The sequence below is a fragment of the Heliangelus exortis genome, chromosome 28, assembly GCF_036169615.1.
Source record: "Heliangelus exortis chromosome 28, bHelExo1.hap1, whole genome shotgun sequence".
Lineage (NCBI taxonomy): Eukaryota > Metazoa > Chordata > Aves > Apodiformes > Trochilidae > Heliangelus > Heliangelus exortis.
In genome coordinates, this window is record NC_092449.1 from 4,472,963 (window position 1) to 4,495,006 (window position 22,044).

Sequence of the window (22,044 nt, forward strand, 5' to 3'; positions counted from 1 at the left end):
CCACACACCTTCCTCTGGCTTTTTCCCCAATAAATCCCCGGGGGATTTGTGTGCAATCCCCTCTCAGCACTAATGAGGATTATGGGCTCAGGAGTTGTGTAAGGTCCTGGCTCCCCCCCAGAGCTCTCTCTGAGTTCTCACCCAGCACCCCACAGCCCCTACCCCTCTCTGCCACACGGGGACACAAAACCAGCCCATTTCTAACACATTTATTGCAAGGGGACTCCAGGATCCTGCTCCCTGCCCCCAGGAAAGGGGCTGCCCAGCAGCATGGAGCCTCTCCCAGCAGGTGCACGCCAGAGGATCAGCTCTGCCTCACCAGGGAGCTGGGTTGAAGGCAGAACATCATGGAGCTGGGGGGGGCTCCAGGAGCAGCAGGGGGGCTGGGACCCTGGGGCAGGGGGAGAGCAGCTCTACAGGTAGGCAGGAAGATCCTTCTCAATCACCTGGGAGGAGAAAGGGAGCAGGTGCTGTGAGGACATCACTGCCCCCCAAAACTGAGCCCCAACCCCCCCCGTTCCCCCCAGCAGCACTCACATAGGGATCATCCATGGGGCTGTACCTCTTCACCACTTGGCCCTCCCGGTTGATGAGGAACTACAGAGGTGAAGCAGCCCCAGGTGAGCAGCCCCAGCCCACCCAGACCTGCAGCACCTCGAGGGGGACAGAGCAGCCCCAGGCCCAGGGCTCCAGGGGGCTCCAGAACAGGGCTGGAGCCTCTCAGGGTGCTCCCACCCCCACATCCAGGGCAAGGGCACAGGGCAGAGCCTGTGTGTGAGGATCCCTCCTCCCCACAGTACCCCAGGGACCCCCCCCACACCCCCTAAAGGGTGAGGCTGCAGCCTGGGGGCAGGCAGCTGTGCCTTACCTTGGTGAAGTTCCACTTTATTGCACTAGGAGAGGAAAAAACAAGCGTGTGATTGCAGCAGAAAACATTCTTCCCCTTACTGCAGCCAGGCCCCCCCCTCCCTGCCCCTGGGGCAGCCTCCACCCTCCTCCCCTGCCCACACTCACTTGCCCAGGGTGCCCTTTCCCTTGGGTTGGTCTTTCAGCCACTTCCAGAGGGGGTGAGCATCGTCCCCATTAACATCGATCTTGCTGTACATGTCAAACTTCACACCGTAGTTTGCAGCAAATGCCTTAATCTGAGCTTCATCCCCGGGCTCCTGGGGAAGGCAGGAGGAGGAGGGGGACAACCTCGTGAGTGCCCCGGGGCTGGGAGGGTGGGGAAGGGACGGGCAAAGGGCACCCCTCCCCCCCCTCATACCTGCTTTCCAAACTGGTTGCAGGGAAAGCCCAGGATCCGTAAACCCCTCTCAGCGTATCGGGCGTGCATGTCAACAAGCTGAGTGTAGTTTACAGGGGTTTTGCCTCATTTTGAGGCCACGTTCGTGATGATGCAGACGTAGCCTCTGCAAAAATAGGGGAAGGTGAATCGGGAGGAGCGGGGAGAGGCTCCACACCCCCCCGGGCGAGGCGGGAAGGTGCCGGTAAACAAAGCCCTTGTGTGTGGTTATGCAATGGGTTGTGTCCCATCTGCGGCTTAACTAGCGCCGTCCTGCCCCAAGGGGCCTTGGACCTGCAACCCCCAGGCCGAGCAGGCCGCGTCCCTGCCCTCCTTACCGGTATTTCTCTAAGGAAACGTCGTTACCATCGATATCTCGGGCGTGGAAATCGTAAATGGCCTTGGCCGAGCGCCAGTCCTCTGCCTGGGCACACTGCGGGGGGAAGAGGGGGGGCGAGAAGAAACCCCTCAGCACCGACCCCCCCCTTCCTCCACCAGCCCCACCGCACCGGGGGGAACCCCGCAGGCTCCGCGGGGAGGGGGCTCGTCCGGCCCCGGCCCACCCGGGCCTCATCCGCGGCCCACCCGGGCCTCACCCCCCACCCACCCGGGCCTCGCCCCCCACCTCCCCCGGGCCTCACCCCCTACCCAGGCCTCATCCCCACCCCCCCAGGGCCTCGCCCCCCACCCAGGCCTCACTCCCACCCCCCGAGGGTCTCCCCCGTCCCCGTGGCCCCTCCCGGTACCCCCGGTGCGGGGCAGACCCCCCGGTCCCGCACTCACCATGCTCCGTCCCGCTGCCCGCACCGCGGTTGCCGCCGCCCCGCACCAGAGCGCCCGACCCCATCCCATGGCTCTGCCCCGCCCGCCGCCTCGCAGCCAATCAGAGGACGGCATGCCCGGGGAGGCACCGCCTCTTTCGGCGTTGCAGCCAATCAGCGACACGGAAAGGTGATGGATGGGGAGGTGGACCAATAAGAGAGCGAGGAGGGAGGGTGGACTACAACTCCCAGGAGACCCCGCGGCGGCCTGAGGTGGCGGGCGGCGACATGGACGACGAGGAGGAGACGTATCGGCTGTGGAAGATCCGTAAAACCATCATGCAGGTGCGGGAGAGCGGGAACGGGACTCAGAACCGAGGGGGAATGAGTCCCGGTGGGGGTAGGAAGCGGTTGGAAGTGCGGGGAGGGAGGCGCGGTGATTGGCGGCCCGGCCCGGCCTGGCGGTGAGGCCTAAAAACTGCGGGTTGTCCCGACAGCTCTGTCACGATCGGGGCTACTTGGTGACACAGGATGAGCTGGATCAGACGCTGGAGGAGTTCAAGGCGCAGTTCGGTGAGAAACCCAGCGAAGGGAGGCCCCGCCGCACCGACCTGACGGTGCTGGTGGCTCACAACGATGACCCCACGGATCAGATGTTCGTCTTCTTCCCCGGTGAGCACAGCCTGGGGCACGGGGAGGGGCTGTCTGCGGGGTTTTGCTTCCTTGGAGCTTAATAGAAGGAGAAGAGAGACTTTGTAACCTTTGTCTCCCTCCCCAGAGGAGCCCAAGGTGGGAATAAAGACGATCAAGATGTACTGCCAGAGGATGCAGGAGGAGAACATCACCCGAGCCCTGATTGTGGTGCAGCAAGGAATGACCCCATCGGCCAAGCAGGTGCAAAGGGATGGGAAAAAAAACCTCTCCAAGTCAGGGGGTTGTTGTGGACTCTGGGTGTTTTGGCAGCAGTGGTGGTGGAGCAGTGGATCTGAGCACAGGCAGAGCTGCTGCCTGACACCCTTTCCCTTTCCAGTCCCTGGTGGATATGGCTCCCAAATACATCCTGGAGCAGTTCCTGCAGCAAGAACTGCTGATCAACATCACAGAACACGAGGTGAGCTGCTGGGCAGCAGAGTGAGGGCAGGAGGAGCCATTTCCTGTGCTGAGCTGCAGCTCTGGCTGCTCCTGGGACCTTCTCAGCCCTGGAGGCTTCCGTTGCTTCTCCCACTGCTCTGAGGATCCTCTCCCTTTCCCACCTCCCCTTTTCTCTCCCTGTCTGGTGCAGCTGGTCCCAGAGCACGTTGTCATGACAAAGGAGGAGGTGACAGAGCTGCTGGCCAGATAGTATCCTTTTGGTTGTTCCTGCTGGAAATCCCACCTCTGTGTGAGGGTTTGCTGGTTCCCTCAGGGGCTCTGCCAACCAGGGTGGGTTCTGTGGGGCAGCTTCTCCTTGACTGCTGGCCCAGTAAGCTGAGGGAGAACCAGCTGCCCCGGATCCAGGCCGGGGATCCCGTGGCCCGGTACTTCGGGATCAAGCGTGGTCAGGTAAGGGGGAGGCAGCCCCAGGCACAGCTCCCTGCAGGCACAGCAGGGACAGGGACAGGGGTCTCTCCAGCTGAGGAATGGGTCTGTGTGCTGGGCTGGCCCAGAACCCTCCCCATCTCCCTCCAGGTGGTGAAGATCATCAGACCCAGCGAGACCGCGGGCCGGTACATCACCTACAGACTGGTGCAGTGAGCAGAGCCCTGGGGCTGCTCTGAGCCCTCTGCATCCTCACCCCTGGCCAAGGACGTTCCCTCAGTTCTGGGGCTTGGCCCGATTCCCTGGCTCCAGCCCAGGTTCTGCTGCAGCTCCAGGCTCAGGACCCAGAGGGGTCCAGCAGCACCCGGGCACTGCAGGGAGGAGCAGGGGGGATGGGACCTTTGCTTTCCTGTTTTATTTTTATAGGAGTTTATCTTCAATAAAGGTTTGTGCTCAGAGTTCTCACTGGTACCAGCCTCTCCTTGTCCCAGAGACTCCTGGACTGGGACAGTGCCCACGTTCCTTGCCCCTGATCCAGCTCTTGTGGGTGGTTCTGACGCTGTGGTTCAGACTTGACCTCATTGGTTGCCTCTGTCCTGCCCTCTGGCCCTTGTTTTGAGACTTTGGCTTTCAGGGTGTTGCCCAATCACCTCATTTTCACCTGTTCAAGGTGTCCTGAGGGGTTTTGAAGTTCGGTTTCCTTCCTAGAAATACCAGGAGTGCTTCCTGAGAGTTCCTGCCCTCCTGCAGCCACCCGGGGCTGGAAGTCTCTGCTCTCCAGGATGGACATGAGTTGGAATACATGGATTTTATTATTTTTTTCTGGAAGCAGGTCAACCTGGACGAGGCAGAACACAGAACACAGCTGCACACAGCAGCACAGGCACATCAGAACAACCACAATTCACTCTTTCCACGCTGAGTTCACACACAGAAGCTCCAGCCCAGCTCCTGCCCCTTCCCACACTCACACACACACCTGGTACCGCCCTGGGAAGGACCTGCTGGAAAAATCCAACTGCCTTGGGAAGAGCTGGGGAGCAGAACGTCTCACAGGTACCTCGGGCTCTTCTCTGGCTCAGTTATCAACCATGAACTGGAAATGATCTTTGGGGTTTGTACCTTGAACCTGCTGGGCTGGGAGGGCTCTGGGAAGTCCCCGTGTGCCAGAGCCTCATCCTGGGAGAGATCCCAAGCTCCTGGTCCAGTGGCAGGAGCACAGCCCAGGTACAGGCAGGGGAAGAGAAGGAATCAGCTGTTTCTAAGCTTGAAATCTACTTTGTTTCTCTATGCTTCAGTGCAGAAAAGTCTCGTGGCTTTAAAAAAAAAAAAAAAATCCCTTGGCTCTCCTTGTTTGAACCTCCCAGTTCCTGTGCCAGCAGAGGTAGTGGGGCCGTGCTGAAGGTTCTCTCTACAACGCAGCCTCTCACACTGGGGGGAACTGGGGGGAAGGGGGGGTCAGGCCAGGGGTCCCGGGGAGGAGGAAGCAGCTCCCTGGTGGCTGCTCCCACTGCTGGAGTCCTGGACTTCCTTGGATTTTGGGGTGGTTGTCACCAGCCCTGGTTTCATTCCCAGTCCCCAGCAGGGGAGGGGTCTGCCCGGCTTCAGCTCCAGGGATGTGCCCTGGGGGGGGTTCAGTGTGAGAGCTGCAGCCACGACCCGCACGGCCCCGCCTGCGGCTGCCACGCCAACCCCCGGCCCGGGGCTGCTCCCGCTCGGGGTCTGTCACTGCTTTCCCCCTCCCTGCTCCCGGGGGGGTCCTGGCTTTTGTCCCTTTGCCCCATCCCTGTCCCCAGGGTGGTTTTGTTCGGTGAACCGGGGCCGCTGCCGGGCTGGCAGGGGCCTGGCGGTGCCGGGCTGGGGGTGGTTGTTGTTGGACTGGTTCGTGTTGCGGGGGGTCCCGGCAGCGGGGGGGCTCTCGGGGGGCTCCTCTGCATCGCTCTGCTCCTCTCCCGGGGCTCTGCCCTCCGGCTCCGACTGCCCCGCGCTGCAGCTGCGGCTCCGCTGCCCCTGGGGCTCCTCGCTGCTGGTCTCGCTCTCCCGTTTCTCCATCCGGGCTCGGGGCTCCCCCCCCTCCTCCAGCTCCGAGTCGGAGTCGACGGAGCGGTCACCAAGCTCTGGGGGACAGAGGGAGCTCCGTCTGATGCTGCCGCCCAGCCAGGGTGGTCCCACTGCCACCCGTGTCCCCGGGAGGAGCCGCCCCCCACCCACCTGCGAACGAGTCGGTGCCGGGAGCCAAATTCCCCTTCTCGGGACGCAGCTCCAGGAAGGGGACGGGGCTGGGAGGAGCCGTGGGCTTGGAGCTGGTGTGTGCCTGGGGGGGAGAGGAGCAGCCGTGAGGAAACATTCCCGGAACCTTCAGTGGAGAAATGGGACCCGGGACCCCGGGTAAAAAGCAGCTGAGCTGAGCTGAGCATCCTCCCCACACCCTGGGCTGTCTCCCCCGAGGCTGTTTTGGGGCAGAAAATCACTCGTGAGTGGAGCAGGGCTGTGCTAAAGCTCAGTGGGTGTCCACGGGCATGGGCTGGGGGCTCGGGGCAGCGTTCCCCAGTGGGGTGTGGGTGTTGGGGCTGTGCTGGGCTCCAAGCATGAATCAGCCCAACACCCCCCCCAGGGACTCCTACCCGACCCAAGCAGCCGACCACCTCCTCCTCGGTGTCTGCACTGTCCCTGCTGGGGGGGGCTGGCATCGCTGCCTCCTTGTTCTCAAAGATGGTTGAGTAGAAGATGATGAGTGCCTCGATGATGCGAGCTTGGTGGGGGTAATCAACCAGTGAGGACAAGGAGATGGTGGCATCCGTGGGCCTGGGGCGCATCAGCGTTGGCCCAAAGACGATGCCCAGGTTGCTCGAGGTCATCTTGTTGTCCTGTTCCACCTCCACGATCCTGGGAAGAAGGAGCAGGAGGAACTTGGAGGGAGAAGGGAGACTGGAGGAGCTGCTGGGCTGGCAGTGCCCGGGTCCTCTCTTGGGGCACACGCCAGCTTTGTGAGCAGCAGAGAAGGAGCTTCAGCCCTGGGTCTGCCTCCCTGCTCCCAGAGAGGGCTGGGCTGTTCCCACCAGCAGCTCAGGGATGCACGGGAGCTTTGGAGCTGCCTTCTCACCTTCTCAGGTGCTGCAGGAGGTACTGGAGCGTGGCCATGTTCTCCCAGGGAAGGTCCCTCAGCAGCTCCTTCAGCTTCAGCACCAGGCTCACCACCACCTTGTCTGTGTCAGCTCCTTTGTCCACCAGCTCGGGGCCACCCTTCCCACTCCTGCCCTTGGCCTCTCCACCCTGCAGGCTCTCCTTGGCCAGCCCCATCAGCTCGTTGTACATACGGAAGGGCATGAGGGGCTCCGGCAGCTGCAAGCGAGAAGAGCAGGGGAGAAGCTGTGGCTGGAGCTCTGCCTCTGCTCCTGGAGACCTCAACTCGCTCCCTGCTGCTCAGCTGAGGAAATCTGGGACTTTTCTGCAGCAAGAATCCCACCTGCAGCTTGCACAGCCAGCAAGCTGTGCCCAGAGAGGGTGTTTGTTTACCCATCTCCTGAACCCAGCCTCATCTGTCCCAGCCAATTTGTACCCCTGGAGTCCAATCAAAAAGCTGTGTTTGATCACCCTGTGAGTGCTCCCTGCAAGGTCAAGGTTCAGGCAGGCTCTTTTTTTCCCTAGAAATGCCCCTGCCTGGGGTGGGCAGAGCAGCAGCTTCCCTGGAGATGGTCAGGAGGAGGAGAGGAGGGAGAGGCCGGGCAGGGCTGGCTGCAGGGCAGAGCGGGCAGGATGCAGCCAAGGTGGGGCTGTGGTTGGGTGGAAACTCTTGCTTTGAAGTTTGTACAAAGCAACCGAGCAGCGTGCTAACAAATTGGTGGTTTTGCATTAAACAGATGGCCTGGGGACAGGCAGAGTGGGGTTGTTCCCAGTCTGGCCCTTCACAGAGGGACTTTAAACCAAATTCTCTGCAGTGAGAAGCCAGGCCGGGGCTGGGGATGTATTTCTTCCTCTTTCCACTCCACTTTTCTGAGGAGAAACCACAGAGGCAGCTCAGAGCCCGATGGTTACACACAGGAGCCCCCCCGGAGCAGCAGCACCGAGGAGTTAACGGGGAGGCTGCCAAGGAGAAGCTGCTTCCCCTCCTCTGCCTCTGGCGGAGGCTGCAGGATGTGCGGGGTTATTTGCATGGCCGCGTTTTGAGTTCGCGTGTTGGCATTTGGGGGTGGAGAAACGCGGGGAGCCGGGCACAGCCCCCGGGTGAGCCCAGCAAGGGGAACAACCCCGAGCTGCTCCCAGGGGATGGGAGTGACCTTCACCCATCACTTCCCTTTTCCTCTGCCTGGTTCCCCAATTCACGGGGCGGGAGCATCCGTGCTCCCACGCGTTGTTCCGCGGCTCTGAGCTCTGCCGGGAGCAGGAACCGCAGCTCCTGGCTCTTCCCCACCCCTGCCCCGGGTCACATCTCCACCACGGACTTACTCCCTGCCGGGGGACCCCTCACATTTTCCCCCACACGGCTCCTAAGTTCAGAATTGCTCCTCCCAGAGAGGGTTCGGTGGAACCGGGTTTGCGTTTGGGAAGTCCCTGTGGCTTTTGGGAAGTTTCCTGTGGCTACAGCAGGAGGCACCACCAGCACCTCACCTGCCGCAGGTAGAGCTTCAAGACGTTGCTGATATCGTGAGGGGAGGCCTGGGACAGCTCCACCAGCTCCTTCCCGTTCTCAAATGCCTGGCAAAGCTTCTCCACACGGGTCTTGACTCCATTAACCCGGTAGATGCCCTGGGCAGGACAGAGAAGTGGAAGTGAAGAGAGACATTTCTTTACAAGTTTGCACATGACAGTGAGCTCCCAGCTCCCACCCTCTCCTTTTGGGGCTGGAAATCCCTCTCAGCAGCCATTCTGGGACATCCCCTTCCAGCTCGGACCTTTCTGTCATTCCTGCTTCAAAGAAGGAAGCAACAGAAGTGAGTTTCCTAGGTCAAGGTTTGGGCTACCGGGGCCAAATTTATCACCTGGGACTTTCTTGGTTTCTGCCTCCAGAAAATCTGAAAACTGAGTCTGTTGGGGTTCCTGCCCAGGCAGACAAAGGTGGAGGAGGTACTGGTGCAGAGCCAGGCACCAGCCCAGCAGCAGAGGGAAGGGAGAGGGTTTCACCTTGGTTTTCAGTGCCCGCTTCTCAATCTCAGAAATGCACTTCCTGACGATGAAGGGGATACCATCCGGGCTGCCCCGGGAGGCTTGGGTGAAGTCTTGCCCAAAAAGCTGCAGCTTCCCTTGGAGCTTCTTGTGCCCACACTGGATGGCCAAGGTTTCCAAACACTTCTTGTGGCAGGCCAGGTAGCACTGGAGAAGATGGGGAAGTGTATGGAGGTGGGAGAGAGCCCTGAGAGCGCTGAGCAGGAGGAAAACGCCTTTGGTGGAGCCCCACAGGACCAGGGGAGAACACGTGGAGAGGGAACCACTGGAGTATGGGCAGTGTCACTTTGTGGGATGTGTCCTGCACCTCTTCCACCCGCCCAGCTCTCTTCCCACTTCTCCCAACTTTACCTCCTCACATTCTGCTCCCTGGAAGTAAACGTAGCTGTTGCACTCCCGGCACTTGGAAGGGGCCCGGAGCTTCCTCAGCCGGTGGGTCTGGGCAGCCTTGGACAAACCAACGTTTCTGAAGGGCCCTGTTGGAGCCGTCAGCTCTGGGGTGATCCCACTGATGTCTGGGAGCAGAACACAAGGAAATGCAGCTGCATCCCTGCTCCAGAGGAGGGGAGGGTCGGCAGAACTCCAGCAGGAGGGTGGCTGCCACAGAGAGGACAATGCTGGGTGCTCTGGTTCTCCAGCAAAGCCACACGAAGTCTGCACAGCCCTGGATCAGCTGTCCCCAGCACTCTGAGCTTATTCCTTGGAAAAGGAAACGCTGTTGGGCTCCTCCAGCTCGGCCACATACCCTGCTCAAAGGTGGTGGTGGTCTCGTCCTTCTCCAGCTCATCGCTGGAGGACATGGGGCCATTGGAAGACACTGACTGGGTTCTGGGACTGAAGTCACCTGCCAAGGGAAAGCCCACGAGTGGTGAGGTGACTGGTGAAGTTGTGTCGTGTCCCCTGAGTGTGTCCTGGTGCCCGTGGCTGATGCCCACAGCCAGGAGACTTATGCCCAGCACAGCCAGGGCAGCTCTGGAGACACCGAGAACCTGGGAGAGGGCCCTGGGGGGGTGGGATGCACAGTGCAGAGGTCCCATCCCATCCCAACCCATCCCAACCCTGTTTTCCAGTGAAACGGGGTTTTTCCAGTGTTTTTGCAAGGCAGACACAAGGAGCACTGGCAGGTCCTGCCTGGCTTGATGCTGGTTGTCCATTGCCTGCCCCATCCTTGAGATCTACCTGTGTTTGAACCTGGGCTGCTGTCACCTTCTGTGACAGAGGTTGGCCAGGATTTATGGACCTGGTGTCCCCTCCCACCTGCAGAGGAAAACACAAAGATCCATTTTTAAATGACACAGGAAGCTGCCTGGTTTGTTGTGGACAGGGGCTGGGGCTGGTGGGGTTGTGATGCCCTCAGTCATGCATCCAGCAGGAAGAGGAGAGATGGGAGGATGAACAGGGGCTGTAAGGTAGTTCTAGCAAAGGCAAAAACCCCCGTGGAGCTTCAAGAATGGAGAGGGTGTCCCACAGACACCCCCTTGGTGCCCATGGGGTCCTGCTTTGCTCCTGATGGGGGGACAGCAGGGCCACCTCGGGCTCACCTCTGCGTTCAGCCGCCCCGGCCCCGCTGGGCTGCTCCCTGGCTGCTGCCTCCCCATCCCTGGGCAGCCCCGACCCCTCTGAGCCCGTGCCCGGGGGGAAGTCACTGGTGCTGAAGCTGCCTTTCCGTGTGCGAGTGAAGGGGGACCTGGAGGGCAGAAAGAAGGAGGAAAGGGAACACCCGAGTGGCTGAGAAGGAAGGGCACGGGTATTCGTGGCTGCTCCCCGCCTGGCTCGGGATGCAGAGGGAATATTGGAGAGGAGAGGGCAGAGGAGCCCAGCCCTGCAGTGACTGCTGTCCCTACCAGGCATTGTGTGACACGTAGGGCTCGAAGTCGTACTGAGTGTCGGGCTCGTCCCCGCGCTGCAGCTGCCGGACGTGGGACGCGTACTGCTGGCCCGGGTCGTACAGCTTGCTGCTCTCACACAGCGTCTGGAAGTTGACAGGCAGTGGGGCTGTCTGCATGTGCATGATCTGGTAGAAGGAGATTGTGGCCTAAAAAAAAAGGACACCGAGAAAACCAGAGGTGACCTCTGTGTGGTGGCAGAGGCGGGAGAGGGGCTGGAGGTCAAGGTGTGGGCTTCGTGTCCTCCTGGACCTCCTTAGAAATGGGGGTGGCCAAGCCTGGTCTGCTGAGGGACAGCTCTGCCCCTCTCCTGAGCAGGGTCCGGCCACCCCCCCACCCCGCTCACCGTCTTGATGACCTGGTCACTCTGTTTGATGACTTCGTGGATCTGTCTCAGGGCGTTCACCTTGGTGTCCTCCAGCTCCTGCTTCTGGGTGTTGGCGTCCGCGACGCAGGTCCGGTACGTGGCCATGGCCTCCTCAGCCTGAGCAGTGGGAGAAGAAGAGATGGAAACATCTCAGAGGTGAGGAGGACAAGGAGAACCTGCGCTTGGACCCTGCTCCTCCAGCTCCAAGGATCCTTGGGGAGCTCAGGGCTGTCCCCAGGTGTGGGGAGGTTCTCACTAGTCAGACACCAGTCAGCCCAAGTCCAGAGCTGTCGTGTCCCTGCCTTGTTTTTGGCTTCCTCCTCCAGTCGCCGCCTCTTGTCCAGGGTTTTGGTGGTGATGCTGCCCGTGGTGTTCTGCTGCTCCTCCTCTGCTTTCACAGCCATGTACTTGGCCTTGTCGTGCTCCTCGCTGCGCTGCATGTAGCTCTGCTTGGCCTTGCGCAGGTTCCCCTCTGCCTCTTGCTGCAGTGACCCGGGGTGAGTTCTGAGCTCTGCGAGGGACCACCCCCCCCCCCAGCTCCCAGGGACCCTCTCCTGGCCCCGTGTTTCCCTGGTGCCCCCCAGCACAGGACAAGCATCCTGGGACAAAGCACCAGATGCTCCCAGAGAGGGGCAGGGCTCCAGCATCCTCCGAGAGGGCTGAGTCCCAGGGGTGCCCAGGGGTGCCCAGGCTGGGCTGTCCCTCACCAGCTTCCTCTGTGCCCGGTGCCACTGCTCCTTCAGCTCCTTCCGACGCTTCTCGTGCTCCAGGCGCCTCACAGCCAGAGGCTGAATCAGGAGGGAGAAACAACCCCCGTGGGGTGGGGGGGCTGAGCTCAACCCTGGCTCTGCTTCCCTTCGCAAAGAGCTTTGCAAGGAGAAGTTCCCCGTGGGGGTTGTGATGGTTCCCCAGCACATCTGGGCTGGGTTACGGGCAGGGTTTGTGCCACGGCCAAAAATCCACAGCCTGGGAAGCGCCAGGCAGTTTCCAACACAGGAGATCCAGCAGGAGCTGCTGTTTTTTTCCAAACCTGGAGGGTTTCTCCTACACCCTCAATCTAACCCCTTGAAGGACCCAGCAAACGGCTGAGGGCTTGGACCTGCCTGTGGCAGACAGAGCCCACCACGGGGCAGACCCATTGGGGTGGCCTCTTGTCCCCTCACCTGCAGGAAGGTTTGGTTCTGCAGGGTGGTGGCTGCCTGCAGGACCGATGTCCCATGCTCCATGTCCTGCTCCAGGGCCAGCAGGTAGATGGACAGGAAAGGCATATTGGTCTGAGAGAGGAGAAAACACCCCCCCTGAGCCCTGCACTGCCAGCCGGGACACGGGGTGGCTTTAGGGACATGTGGCCTCACCTCCTGACTGAGGGTTTGCTTGCAGCTGTTTGCCATCTTCTGAAGCCCTTTGGCAAACTCCATCTCTGGAAGAAAAAGGTTGGGAGTGAAAACCAAACGAGACACCAGGATTTCCCCACGGGTTGGGTTCAGTTCACCACTGTCCTCCCGAGTCCCTCAGAGCTCTGCTGATCACAGAGGACCTGGACCTGCCCTGAGGGGCTCAGCCCCGCTCTCCAGAGGACCCATCCAGCCCCCCCTTCATCTCACCCAGCGTGGTCCTTTTCTCCAGGTACCCGATGAGGTCCTTCATGTACTTGGAGATGTTCTTGGCGTACTGGAGGGCAGCATCGACCCCTCCCTCGCAGCGCTGCAGCATCACATCCACCTCCTCAGCCAGAGGACGACCTGAGAGGGGACAGGAGAGAGACACTCAGTGTGCCATGGCCACCCTGTCCACCAGACCCTGCACCCGGAGCTCCTGCTTACCCACGTCATAGCTTTCCATGCCCAGAGATGTGCTGCCTCCTCCAGGCCCCGGGATCCCTCCGTAGAGGCTCTCCATGGTCTTTGGGAATTAGGAAAGAAAAGGAACTGATCAGAGATGAGGATGGGGAGTAGATGGAAGCACAGGAGTCTTCCAGAGAGGCTCTGGGTTTCTGTCTCCTCCATCCAAGGGCATCACTCACCTGGTTCTGGTCACTGGGTGGGATGGAGAGGATGGTGCTGCTGTCCACCTCACCCATGAGGAACTCGGACACGCTGTGATGAGAGGAGAATGGGTGAGCTCAGAGGGGGGGGAGGAAGGACAGTGACAACGTGGGCTGACACCCTGCAGCACCTGACCCTCACCAGAGGGACTGGGCAAGGGCTGGGGCTCTGGGAGCTGGAGAAATTGGCAGCAGGAGAGAATCTGCCCTCCCCAGGAGACCACCCCAGCACCCAAACCCAATCAGCCCCCACTTAGGGCTGTGCATGGGCAAGGGGTGGCCAACATGTCCCTTCTCCAAGGGACAACTGGCCAAAAGTCCCTTACGTGCTGCTGAAGGACACAGCAATGGTCTCCACAGCCTTCTCAAACTCCCGTTTGTCCGTCTCATTGTTGGATTCATAATGGAAACCTGGAAATGAGGGGATGGGGATGCCCTGTCACCACCAGCCTGCCCCTGTCTCAGGCAGAAGGACCTGGGGCTCCTGTCAGGGTCTAGATCAGGCTCAAGGGAGCAGTGGGTGGAAGGGACCATCCCAAGGGATGATGGACTTGCTCTAGCACAGTGTCTCTGCCCCTTATTTCTCCTGGGACTGACTTCCCTGCCAGCACTGCTGGGCTGATGTTTCCCTTTACTCCCATTACCCAGAGCTGTCCCAAAACACCTCTGAACGGACCCATTCCCCCACCTCCCCTGTCCTACAGCCCCTCTGGACCCTGCTCTCCTGTGGAATGGCTGCTTTGGGGGGGGGGGGGGAGGGCACCCATGGCCAAAAGAGGAACCACTGGCAGCAGAAGGAACCGGCCCAGACGGCGCTTGGCAAACACCCAGGCCCAGGGCTGCTGGATGGCAGAGCCCCCCACCTGCCCCCCGCTGCAGATCTGCCCCCCACCCCACCTGGGGACAGACTTGGCTCTGTCCCATCTCCTCGTGGGGCCGACCCCACGGCAGAGCTCCTGCCACCCTCCACCAGGCTTCCTGTCCCCACGGTTGCTGCTCTGTGTCCAGGAAGCAGCGCGGTGACGCAGAATGTTGTGCTCTGCCTGTGGTTAGCACAGCGGGCAGGAGGTGGTGCCCTGGTGGGATCCCCACAGACCATAAACACGAGGCCCTGCCAGGATCCCGTTATTTAAGTGTTTTTCCAGTAGCTGCGCTTGGAAACCCCCAGGCAGGGTTCTGGGCTCTGTCACTTCTGACACTACAACATCCTTGGCACCAAACCAGGCAGCTGCTGCCTTCACCCTGCTGCCTGGCTCTGGGGCAGCTCTGTGCTCAGCAGCCCCCCCATGGCCCCCCTGGGGTAGGAGGAGCTGCCAGCCCCACCATCTCACCCTTGACTTTGGAGATGAGGGTCCCAGCAGCCGTCAGGGTCTCCAGGGTGTTGAGCAGGGGGTACTTGTTGATGACCTGGCGCAGGATGCGCAGCGTCTCACCCAGGCACTCGTGGGCCAGTGGCCTCTGGGGCTCCGTGGGGTCTGCAAGAGAGGGGGCTGAAAGGCTGCTCCGTGTCCCTACCCCCTGGTCTGTGTCCCTGCCCCATGTCCCTGCTCTCCAGAGCCTCCTGTCTCCCCACAGCACATCCCAGGCAGGATTCTGCCAGCCTCCCAGGCCGTGCAGCCCATTCCCTTGGCTTCAGGGCTCCATCCCGGCTGAATGCAGCAGCCCCGACCTTTGAGGGATTTTTTCCTCAGTAGTAACATTTTCCCTTGAAAGCAGCTTGGGAATTTCCTCCCCGTTTCCTTCCCTCCCTCTCCCCCAGGCATTCCCAGCTGCTGGCAGGGATGCAGTCACCATGTCCCGTCCACGGGGTCATTCCCTGGAAATCGACCCCTCTGTGGGCTCCAGCCACCACCCCAGGGATCCGGCCGGGCTCCCCCCAAAATCAGGGCTGTGTCCTGCAAGTCAGCCCCAGCCTCTCCCCCTCTCGTTACCGTCTTGGGGGCGGCACCTGCGGACTCCGAGCGGGGACAGCAGCGGGATTGTCACCGTCCGGCTCGGGGCTATTCCCTCCCTGCCCAGCAGAGCCCAAACCCTCGCGGGGATCTGGATGCATCGTCCCCTCCGGCTGCCACCCCCGCCCCGTGTTCCCACCGGCACAGCATGGGCACTGTCGGGACTATCGGGACCGGGCTCTGCCGCTTCCCACGGGGATGCGACAGACAACGTGTTTATGAAGCCTGCGCCAACACCACGGCCTCGTGTGCCCCCTCCCCAGCCCCGCCCCGTCCTGGGGGCCGCGCCATCGGTGCTGTCCCCTCGGTCCCCGCGGGCAGGGACACCTGCCTGCAGCCCACCGGCCCCATCCGGCCAGGGTGGCCCAGGGGATGGGGGGCCCCGGGGGGCCGTGCCCGGTGTCCCACGGGGCTGGGGGGCCCTGGCAGGCAGCTGGCACCGCTGCACTGTAAACAGGAAAGCGAGCGGATGAAAATAGCTCGCAGGCAGGAAGCTGCGTTATCCCGGCTCCGGGCTCCCGGCACCCACCCGCTGCTTCTGCCCACCGCCCGCACGGCCCCCCGGGGGTCCTGCTCCTCTCCTGGCCCCATACCCCCCCGACCTGCGGACCGGGGATGCTCTGCCCCCGCAGAGGTTGCGGGGCTGTCGGGACCGGGGAAAGCCGGCACTCACCGTCCCGCAGCACCACGTCCCGCAGGTTCTCCAGGGCCTCGGCGAAGCGGGCCACGAACGCCAGCAGCTGGGAGATGTCCTCGGGGTCGATGAAGGGGCCCTCCCCCCCCTCCATGGGGCTGTAAGACGTGGGGGTCCTGTGGCCCTTGGGCACGGCCCTGGGGCCGGCGGTGGGGAGGGGGAAGCCAGCGGCGCTGGCATGGCGGCTGAGGTTGCTGGGACGCTTGAGGGTCCCCACGGCGCTGGGACTGGTGCTGAGCTTGGAGCTGGCGGGGGGCACCTCCCCCGGGCCGGAACCGGGTGTCTCCAGGCAATCCTTGCGGGAGAGATCCTGGGGAACAGGGAGCAACATGAGGCGTAGGTCAGGCACAGCACCCTGGAGCTCTCGGTCCCATCACTCAGCTGCGGTCTGGGGGCTGCAGCTCCACGTGCCGGGGGGGGCTGCAGATCCTGCGTGGCCAAGTGATAGCAGGATCCGGCCCCGTGTCCCTTCCTCTTTTTCATCCTGTCCCTTTCACAGCCCCCACCCTGCCAGGGATGGGGTAGGGACGGGGACACACCCTACACTGTTTTTGCAGATGTTTTACAGATAGAGGGAGCCCCACATTTCCAGGGGTAAAATGGTCCCAAAGGGAGGGGCTGGTACCGGCACCTTCTGGGTCTGTGCACCGTGTGCAGAGCACCGGCCCAGCGAGGCTCCGCAAAGCATGGGGAGGGGTCCCACCATCATCCCTCCAGCAGCTCCCACCAGTGACCACGAGCGCACTGGGTCTCAGCATTCCTGGGCTGACGCTGCCAGAACCGTTTTTGGGAACCGAGACAGCACATGAGGGTGCCCGGGGCCAGAGTGATGTGGGCAGCTCAGCCTCATGCTGCCCCCTGGGGCTGCCAGGACCACTGTGGGGCTAAAGGCCCTGACCCCAAAACCTCTTCCCATCCTCCCTGGGGTGCAGCAGCCCTGGAGACCCCCCCGGTCCCTCCCCACGGGCCGTACCGTCAGCCGCACAGCGGGTGCGTGGGGCAGCGAGTCCAGGCAGCCCTTGGGGGAGCTGCTGTGCCCAGTCCAGCGGCGCCTGGCCCCGCCGGGGCTGTAGCTGTTCTTTCCGGCTGCCCGGCTCAGCATCCCTCTGCCCACCACCCCATAGACCCCTCCGGGGGGTCAGGGACAGGGACGGTGCCGCTGGCCGAGGTGCGGCGGGCGGGCTCTTGGGGCGCAGGCGCGGGGCGGGCAGTGCAGGGAGCCCCGGCTGGCCCCGCAAGGGGGAAATGCTTCCCCCTGCACCCCTCCAGTGCCCAGGGTGTCCCACAAGTAAATAAATACATGGCAGAGCCCAGGCGCTGGGGCTAACTGAGCCCAGAGGTTCCCCAGCTCCTGCCCCTGTCCCCTGGACACTTCGGGTTTCTCCACCCTCCCCAAACCTGCAGCCCCTCGTTTTCCTCCCCTGCCCCGTGTTGCAGCCCCCTCTTTCCTCCTTGGCCCTGTTTGCCCTTTGCTTCCCCCCAGGGCAGCTGGGGACAAAATCCCCCCCAGGCCCAGTGACCAAGGTCCTTCCTCGACTCCCTCCTCTTCCTTGCTGCCCCCTGGCCGTGCCCATCTCCCCCTTCCCACCCTGCAGCTCTTCCCAGCAGCATCATGAGCACCGTGACCCCGCAGCCCTCTGTAACCCCCACCCCCCCACCAGAGGGGGGACAAGGGACACTCACCGGCAGGGTCTGGGGGACAGGGCTTCCTGCCCGGCTCTTCTTGGAGATGGAGGGGGTCTTGATCAGCTCCCGCTTCTTCCGGGAGAACATGGTTCCCGGGGGGGCCCTGCCCCTGCCCTGGGTGCCCCTGGTCCTGCTGCCAGTGCTCTTCTCACCGTCTCTGCCACATTGGTGGGGGCCCAACTGTCAGGAGGCCGCGTGTGACGCCGCCTTATTTCCTCATCGGCTCCGCAGACAAACCTGAAACAGGAAAAGCCAAATGCGCACCCAGGGCGTGAGGCTGGGGGGCAATGGGGACCCCGGCTGCCCCTCGGGTGGGCTCAGGTGCGTCTCCAGCCTTGTTGGGGGTGCCCAAGGAGCCTCTGGTGCTCCTGGGGGAGGTGGGGTCACGGTGGCTGTTTGTGGGGGGGTGTTGGTGCTGCACCCCACGGTTGCACCGAGGGGGCTGCAGGAATGGGGCTGACCCCCGCGGGACACCAGGCCTCTGTGGGGGTTACCCCTGATCTTGGGGTGTCTGTCAGTCCATGGAGGAAGAGCCTCATCCTGCAGGGCATCTCTGGAGGCCTTGGGAGAGTGGGGGACAAGTGGGATGCCAGGCTCCAGGCTCACCCCAATGGGATATTCCCCACAGTGGGATGCTCCTGGCCCTGCCTCCCCCTTGGGCTCTTTGGGGGTGCCAGGATGGCCCCGGCCCCAGCTCCCCCCATGAAGTCACTGCCAGGTCCCCCCTCTCGTGACTCCCCCCGAGGGATGACGCAGGGTGGATCCCGGTTCTGCCCGTGGGTCGGGGTGCACGCGTCCCCGTGTGCATGTGGATGGGGTGATGCACACGTGCGTGCCCGTCTATAGGTGCTTGCGTGTGTCCGTGGGGTGCTCGTGTCGCCAGCAGCCGGGTTGTGTTCCCGGGACGGCTCCATCCCCCGACCGCTCCCCCGGCCCTCAGTGCTCCCCGGGTCCCCCCCGGGTCCCGGTATCGGGGTGAGGGACCCCCCCGCGATCCGGCCGCTCCTGCCCTTATTTGGACATTTCATCCCCGTCCAATCAGCGCGGGGGGGCCGGGCCCGACACCCTCCCCCCTGCCCCGCCCGGTCCCGCTGCCGCTCCCTTCTCCGGTACCGGCTCCGCACCCCTCACCCCGCTCCGGTACCGGCTCCGGTCCCCGCTATGAACGGCTCCCAGTTCAACAAGGGCCCGTCCTACGGCCTCTCCGCCGAGGTCAAGAACCGGGTGAGTGGCGGCTGGGGACGGGGGGGTTCGGTGCCACCGGGCGGGGGCGAGTCAGAGGTCGGAGGCTACCGGGACCACCGGGCGCTGCGGTTCCCGGTGCTCCTGGGGGCCCGGGGAGCCGAGAATCCCGGTGCCGCTGGCGGGTCCCGGTTGCATCCCAGGGTCCCGGAGAGTCGAGGGATCCCGGAGGACGCGGAGCCGGGGGCTCTGAGCGATGGGAGGTGTCGGGGCTGAGTTACCGGTCTCGGGGTGCCCTGGCCCTCTCCACGGGGTCCCGAGGAGATGTCTGTGCGTACCAGGTCTGGGAGGGGTCCCGGGCATTGGCTGCCGCCTCCACCTCGCCCCGGTCCGTGCTGTGGCCACTGTCGGTCCCAGCAAACCCCGGAACACCGTTCCCGTCCGCAGCTGGGGCGGGGGGTGATGGCTGCGGCCCCTCCCGCCTGCCCGGGCAGGTGACATCTCCCCTGAGGCTGAGGATGGGGCTGGGGTGGGGGCACCCACTGTTCCCAGTGCCACCATCCCGGCCCTCGCTGTGGCTCTGCTGCTGTGGTGAGGGGCTACGGCACCATGGGCACAGGGGTCCCGCCGGGACAGGGCTGGGAGGACACGGCAGCCCCTTCACGGGGCTGTTCTGGTCTCTAGGGACCGCTGTGGCCCCGGGCGAGCAGAGGTTGAGCTGTGGTCACCAGTGCCCGGTGGCCCCGCGTGGCTGCAGGGCTGTGGCTGTGTCTGGTCCCGGCTCTCCGTGCCCATCCTCGCAGGGGATTTACGTTTCATCCCGGAGCTCAGACGGGTCCCTGCTTGCACCGGGGCTGTGCCAGCACCGAGCGGGTGGACACGCGCCTGGGCCATGCCGCTGCCTGCTCGGGGCGTTTGATTCAGCAAGACTTGAGCCAGTTGGGCTGCCCCGCTGCGTCTGCTGGGGGCTGACATCACCGACTGGGAACCAGTTAAACCAGTGGCAGCCTCCCGGTCCCTGCAAGCCCTTGCAAACCGGGCACTACGGATCCCACTACGCAGGCACGGCCGGTGTCTGCCCGCCGGGCAGCGGGGCTGCATCGTGCCCATCCTGCCGGGCACAGGGAGAGGCTGCCGGGCCGGGGGATGCTGCCGGGGCCGCTGCTGGCCGGGGCAGCTGCTCTCCATTTGAGAGGAGGCGTCCGCATTCCTGGCATAGTCGCGGTGACCGAGGAATCCGCGCACTCGGCCCCTCCGGAGGGGAGAGCAGAGCGTGGCCGTGGGGACCCCCGGAGCTCGGGGCCGGGTTTGGGGGTTTGCTCCACCACCCCGCAGAGCCTGGGGACCGGACGGTGTCCCCAAGGCTTCCTAGGAATGTTGCTCGGGATGGGGCTGCTGTCCCCAGCCCTTGCTGCAGTTCTGTGCCCAGGATGGGGAGCCATCCCCCCTCCAGGGTTTGGGGTGCACAACAGGGTCTTGTCTGAGCTGCTCCTTTGCTGTCCTCCCCTCCCAGCTCGCCCAGAAGTACGACCCACAGAAGGAGGCCGAGCTGAGGACATGGATTGAGAGTGTGACGGGGCAGCAGATCGGGCCTGACTTCCAGAAAGGGCTGAAGGATGGGGTGATCCTCTGCGAGTGAGTCCCACACCGTGCTGGGGGCAGCCTTGTGGCCCCCACTCCCTTTGGATGGTGACACAGGAGGCCTCTTAGGGACCCCCCAGCCCTTGGCCTGGGCAGAGTGGGCTGGATCCAGCCGTGCCCTCTCTGGGGGGATCCACTGGCTCCCAGCAGCCGGAGGTTTCCTCTGGGGCATTGCTTGGGTCACCCCCAAAGTTTCTGTGTCGGGGGGGCACTGGGAGGCTGGCAGGCATCTGGGGGTGGAAATCACCTTCCCTTCCCCCCTCCAGGCTGATGAACAAGCTGCAGCCCAACTCGGTGAGGAAGATCAACCGTTCGGCTCAGAACTGGCACCAGGTAGGTGGGGACAGCCCTGCCACCTGCCCTGCCCCAGCCCCTCCACTGCCACCCCCTGGGCTCTTACCCCTCTACCCCCCACCCCCAGCTCGAGAACCTCTCCAACTTCATCAAGGCCATGGCCACCTACGGCATGAACCCCGTGGACCTCTTTGAAGCCAACGACCTCTTTGAGAGTGGGAACCTGACGCAGGTGCAGGTGTCCCTGCTGGCACTGGCGGGCATGGTGAGTGCCTTGGGAGGGGGCACAGCCCCTGGGGACCACCTGGGCTGACCCCCAGCTTGGGGTGCTGCCTATGGGTCCCTCTGAAGAGGGTGAGAGGAACTGGGACCCTTGTGTCCTTCTTCACTGTACCTCCCCGGCAGGCAAAGACGAAGGGGATGCAGAGTGGCGTGGACATCGGGGTGAAGTACTCAGAGAAGCAGCAGAGGAACTTTGATGAGGCCAAGATGAAGGCTGGGCAGTGCGTGATTGGGCTGCAGGTGGGATGGGGTGCCAGGTGACAGGGGCCCGGTGCTATGAGACCATCAGCACCACCACAACCCCAGTCGTGGCTGGGGGGACCCAAGGCTCAAGGTACCTCAAGTGTCTTGAGTATCTGGGACCATCTTGGTTCCATGTCCAGGACATGATGTCCAGGCCCCTGGAGAGGTGGTGACTGGGCTGGGTCAGGGGGTGCTGGCTGAGCCCCTCGGGCTGCGGGGGGATGGAGAGGGAGGATAAAGGGCACGTGTGGGGTGGCACTCGGTCCTCACCAGAACCCCGTGTCAGATGGGCACAAACAAGTGTGCCAGCCAGTCCGGCATGACAGCGTATGGCACCAGGAGGCACCTCTACGACCCCAAGAACCAGATCCTGCCCCCCATGGACCACTCCACCATCAGCCTCCAGATGGGCACCAACAAGTGTGCCAGCCAGGTGAGCCACTGCAGCCATGGTGGGGAGGGACGTGGGGGGACTATGGCCGAGCCCTGCTCCATCCTGTCCTTCCAGGTGGGCATGACAGCACCCGGCACCAGGAGACACATCTACGATGCCAAGATGGGGACAGAGAAGTGTGACAACTCCTCCATGTCGCTGCAGATGGGCTCCAACCAGGGTGCCAACCAGAGCGGGCAGGTCTTTGGCCTCGGCCGCCAAATCTACGACCCCAAATATTGCCCACAGGGCAGCCAGGGCGAGGTGGCCAATGCTGCCTGTGACCAGAGTGGGGACCCCCCCAGATACCACTACTACTGCGAGGAGGAGGAGGGCTACTGAGCAGGATGTTGCCCAGCCCCACATGGCACCATCTCATGCACAGACCCTGCTGCCAGCCACATTCCAGCCTCTACTTCTGACATTCCCTCTTTTCAAACTCTTTTTTTCTTTCTATTTTAAATTTTAAAATTAATTTTATTTTTCTGAGCAAGAAAATAAAGACCCCATTTCTAGAGAAGAGACCAGCCAGTTCCTGCAGAGACTGGGGCTGCTTCTTGTCCCCGTGCTGGTGGCACCCAGCTCAGCCCCACAGAGGAGAGGGTGTGGGGTC

General features: G+C 62.9%; 4 protein-coding genes across 5 annotated transcripts; 2 read left to right on the forward strand and 2 right to left on the reverse strand.

Moving 5' to 3' along the window:
* Positions 1-196: 196 nt before the first annotated feature.
* GPX4 (glutathione peroxidase 4) lies at positions 197-2,205 on the reverse strand. 2 transcript variants are annotated; one of them, XM_071727935.1, is made up of 7 exons: positions 2,069-2,205; positions 1,624-1,718; positions 1,268-1,412; positions 1,015-1,166; positions 869-893; positions 538-597; positions 197-446 (listed from the first exon to the last, which is right to left on the reverse strand). In XM_071727935.1, the coding sequence occupies exons 1-7, from the start codon at positions 2,180-2,182 to the stop codon at positions 414-416; spliced, it is 624 nt and encodes a 207-aa protein (XP_071584036.1). In that variant the 5' UTR covers positions 2,183-2,205; the 3' UTR covers positions 197-413. The 2 variants fall into 2 exon arrangements, with proteins under 2 accessions (XP_071584036.1, XP_071584037.1); XM_071727936.1 differs by lacking the exon at positions 869-893.
* A 55-nt stretch (positions 2,206-2,260) lies between these two features.
* On the forward strand, positions 2,261-4,022 carry POLR2E (RNA polymerase II, I and III subunit E). Its single transcript, XM_071727934.1, has 7 exons — positions 2,261-2,391; positions 2,544-2,718; positions 2,825-2,940; positions 3,077-3,157; positions 3,329-3,387; positions 3,510-3,588; positions 3,715-4,022. The coding sequence occupies exons 1-7, from the start codon at positions 2,335-2,337 to the stop codon at positions 3,778-3,780; spliced, it is 633 nt and encodes a 210-aa protein (XP_071584035.1). The 5' UTR covers positions 2,261-2,334; the 3' UTR covers positions 3,781-4,022.
* A 337-nt stretch (positions 4,023-4,359) lies between these two features.
* ARHGAP45 (Rho GTPase activating protein 45) lies at positions 4,360-18,238 on the reverse strand. The gene is made up of 23 exons (XM_071727937.1): positions 17,354-18,238; positions 15,650-15,980; positions 14,356-14,499; positions 13,351-13,435; positions 13,004-13,076; positions 12,804-12,882; positions 12,585-12,722; positions 12,336-12,400; positions 12,144-12,254; positions 11,688-11,768; positions 11,283-11,462; positions 10,960-11,097; positions 10,572-10,762; positions 10,269-10,414; positions 9,907-9,984; positions 9,473-9,571; positions 9,079-9,242; positions 8,686-8,874; positions 8,173-8,310; positions 6,668-6,906; positions 6,189-6,450; positions 5,776-5,878; positions 4,360-5,681 (listed from the first exon to the last, which is right to left on the reverse strand). Exons 1-23 carry the CDS (start codon positions 17,441-17,443, stop codon positions 5,290-5,292), a joined length of 3,516 nt encoding a protein of 1,171 aa, XP_071584038.1. The 5' UTR covers positions 17,444-18,238; the 3' UTR covers positions 4,360-5,289.
* Positions 18,239-18,338: 100 nt separating this feature from the next.
* On the forward strand, positions 18,339-21,951 carry CNN2 (calponin 2). The gene is made up of 7 exons (XM_071727933.1): positions 18,339-18,580; positions 20,052-20,173; positions 20,446-20,512; positions 20,601-20,738; positions 20,879-20,995; positions 21,285-21,431; positions 21,507-21,951. The coding sequence occupies exons 1-7, from the start codon at positions 18,518-18,520 to the stop codon at positions 21,771-21,773; spliced, it is 921 nt and encodes a 306-aa protein (XP_071584034.1). The 5' UTR covers positions 18,339-18,517; the 3' UTR covers positions 21,774-21,951.
* Positions 21,952-22,044: the final 93 nt, after the last annotated feature.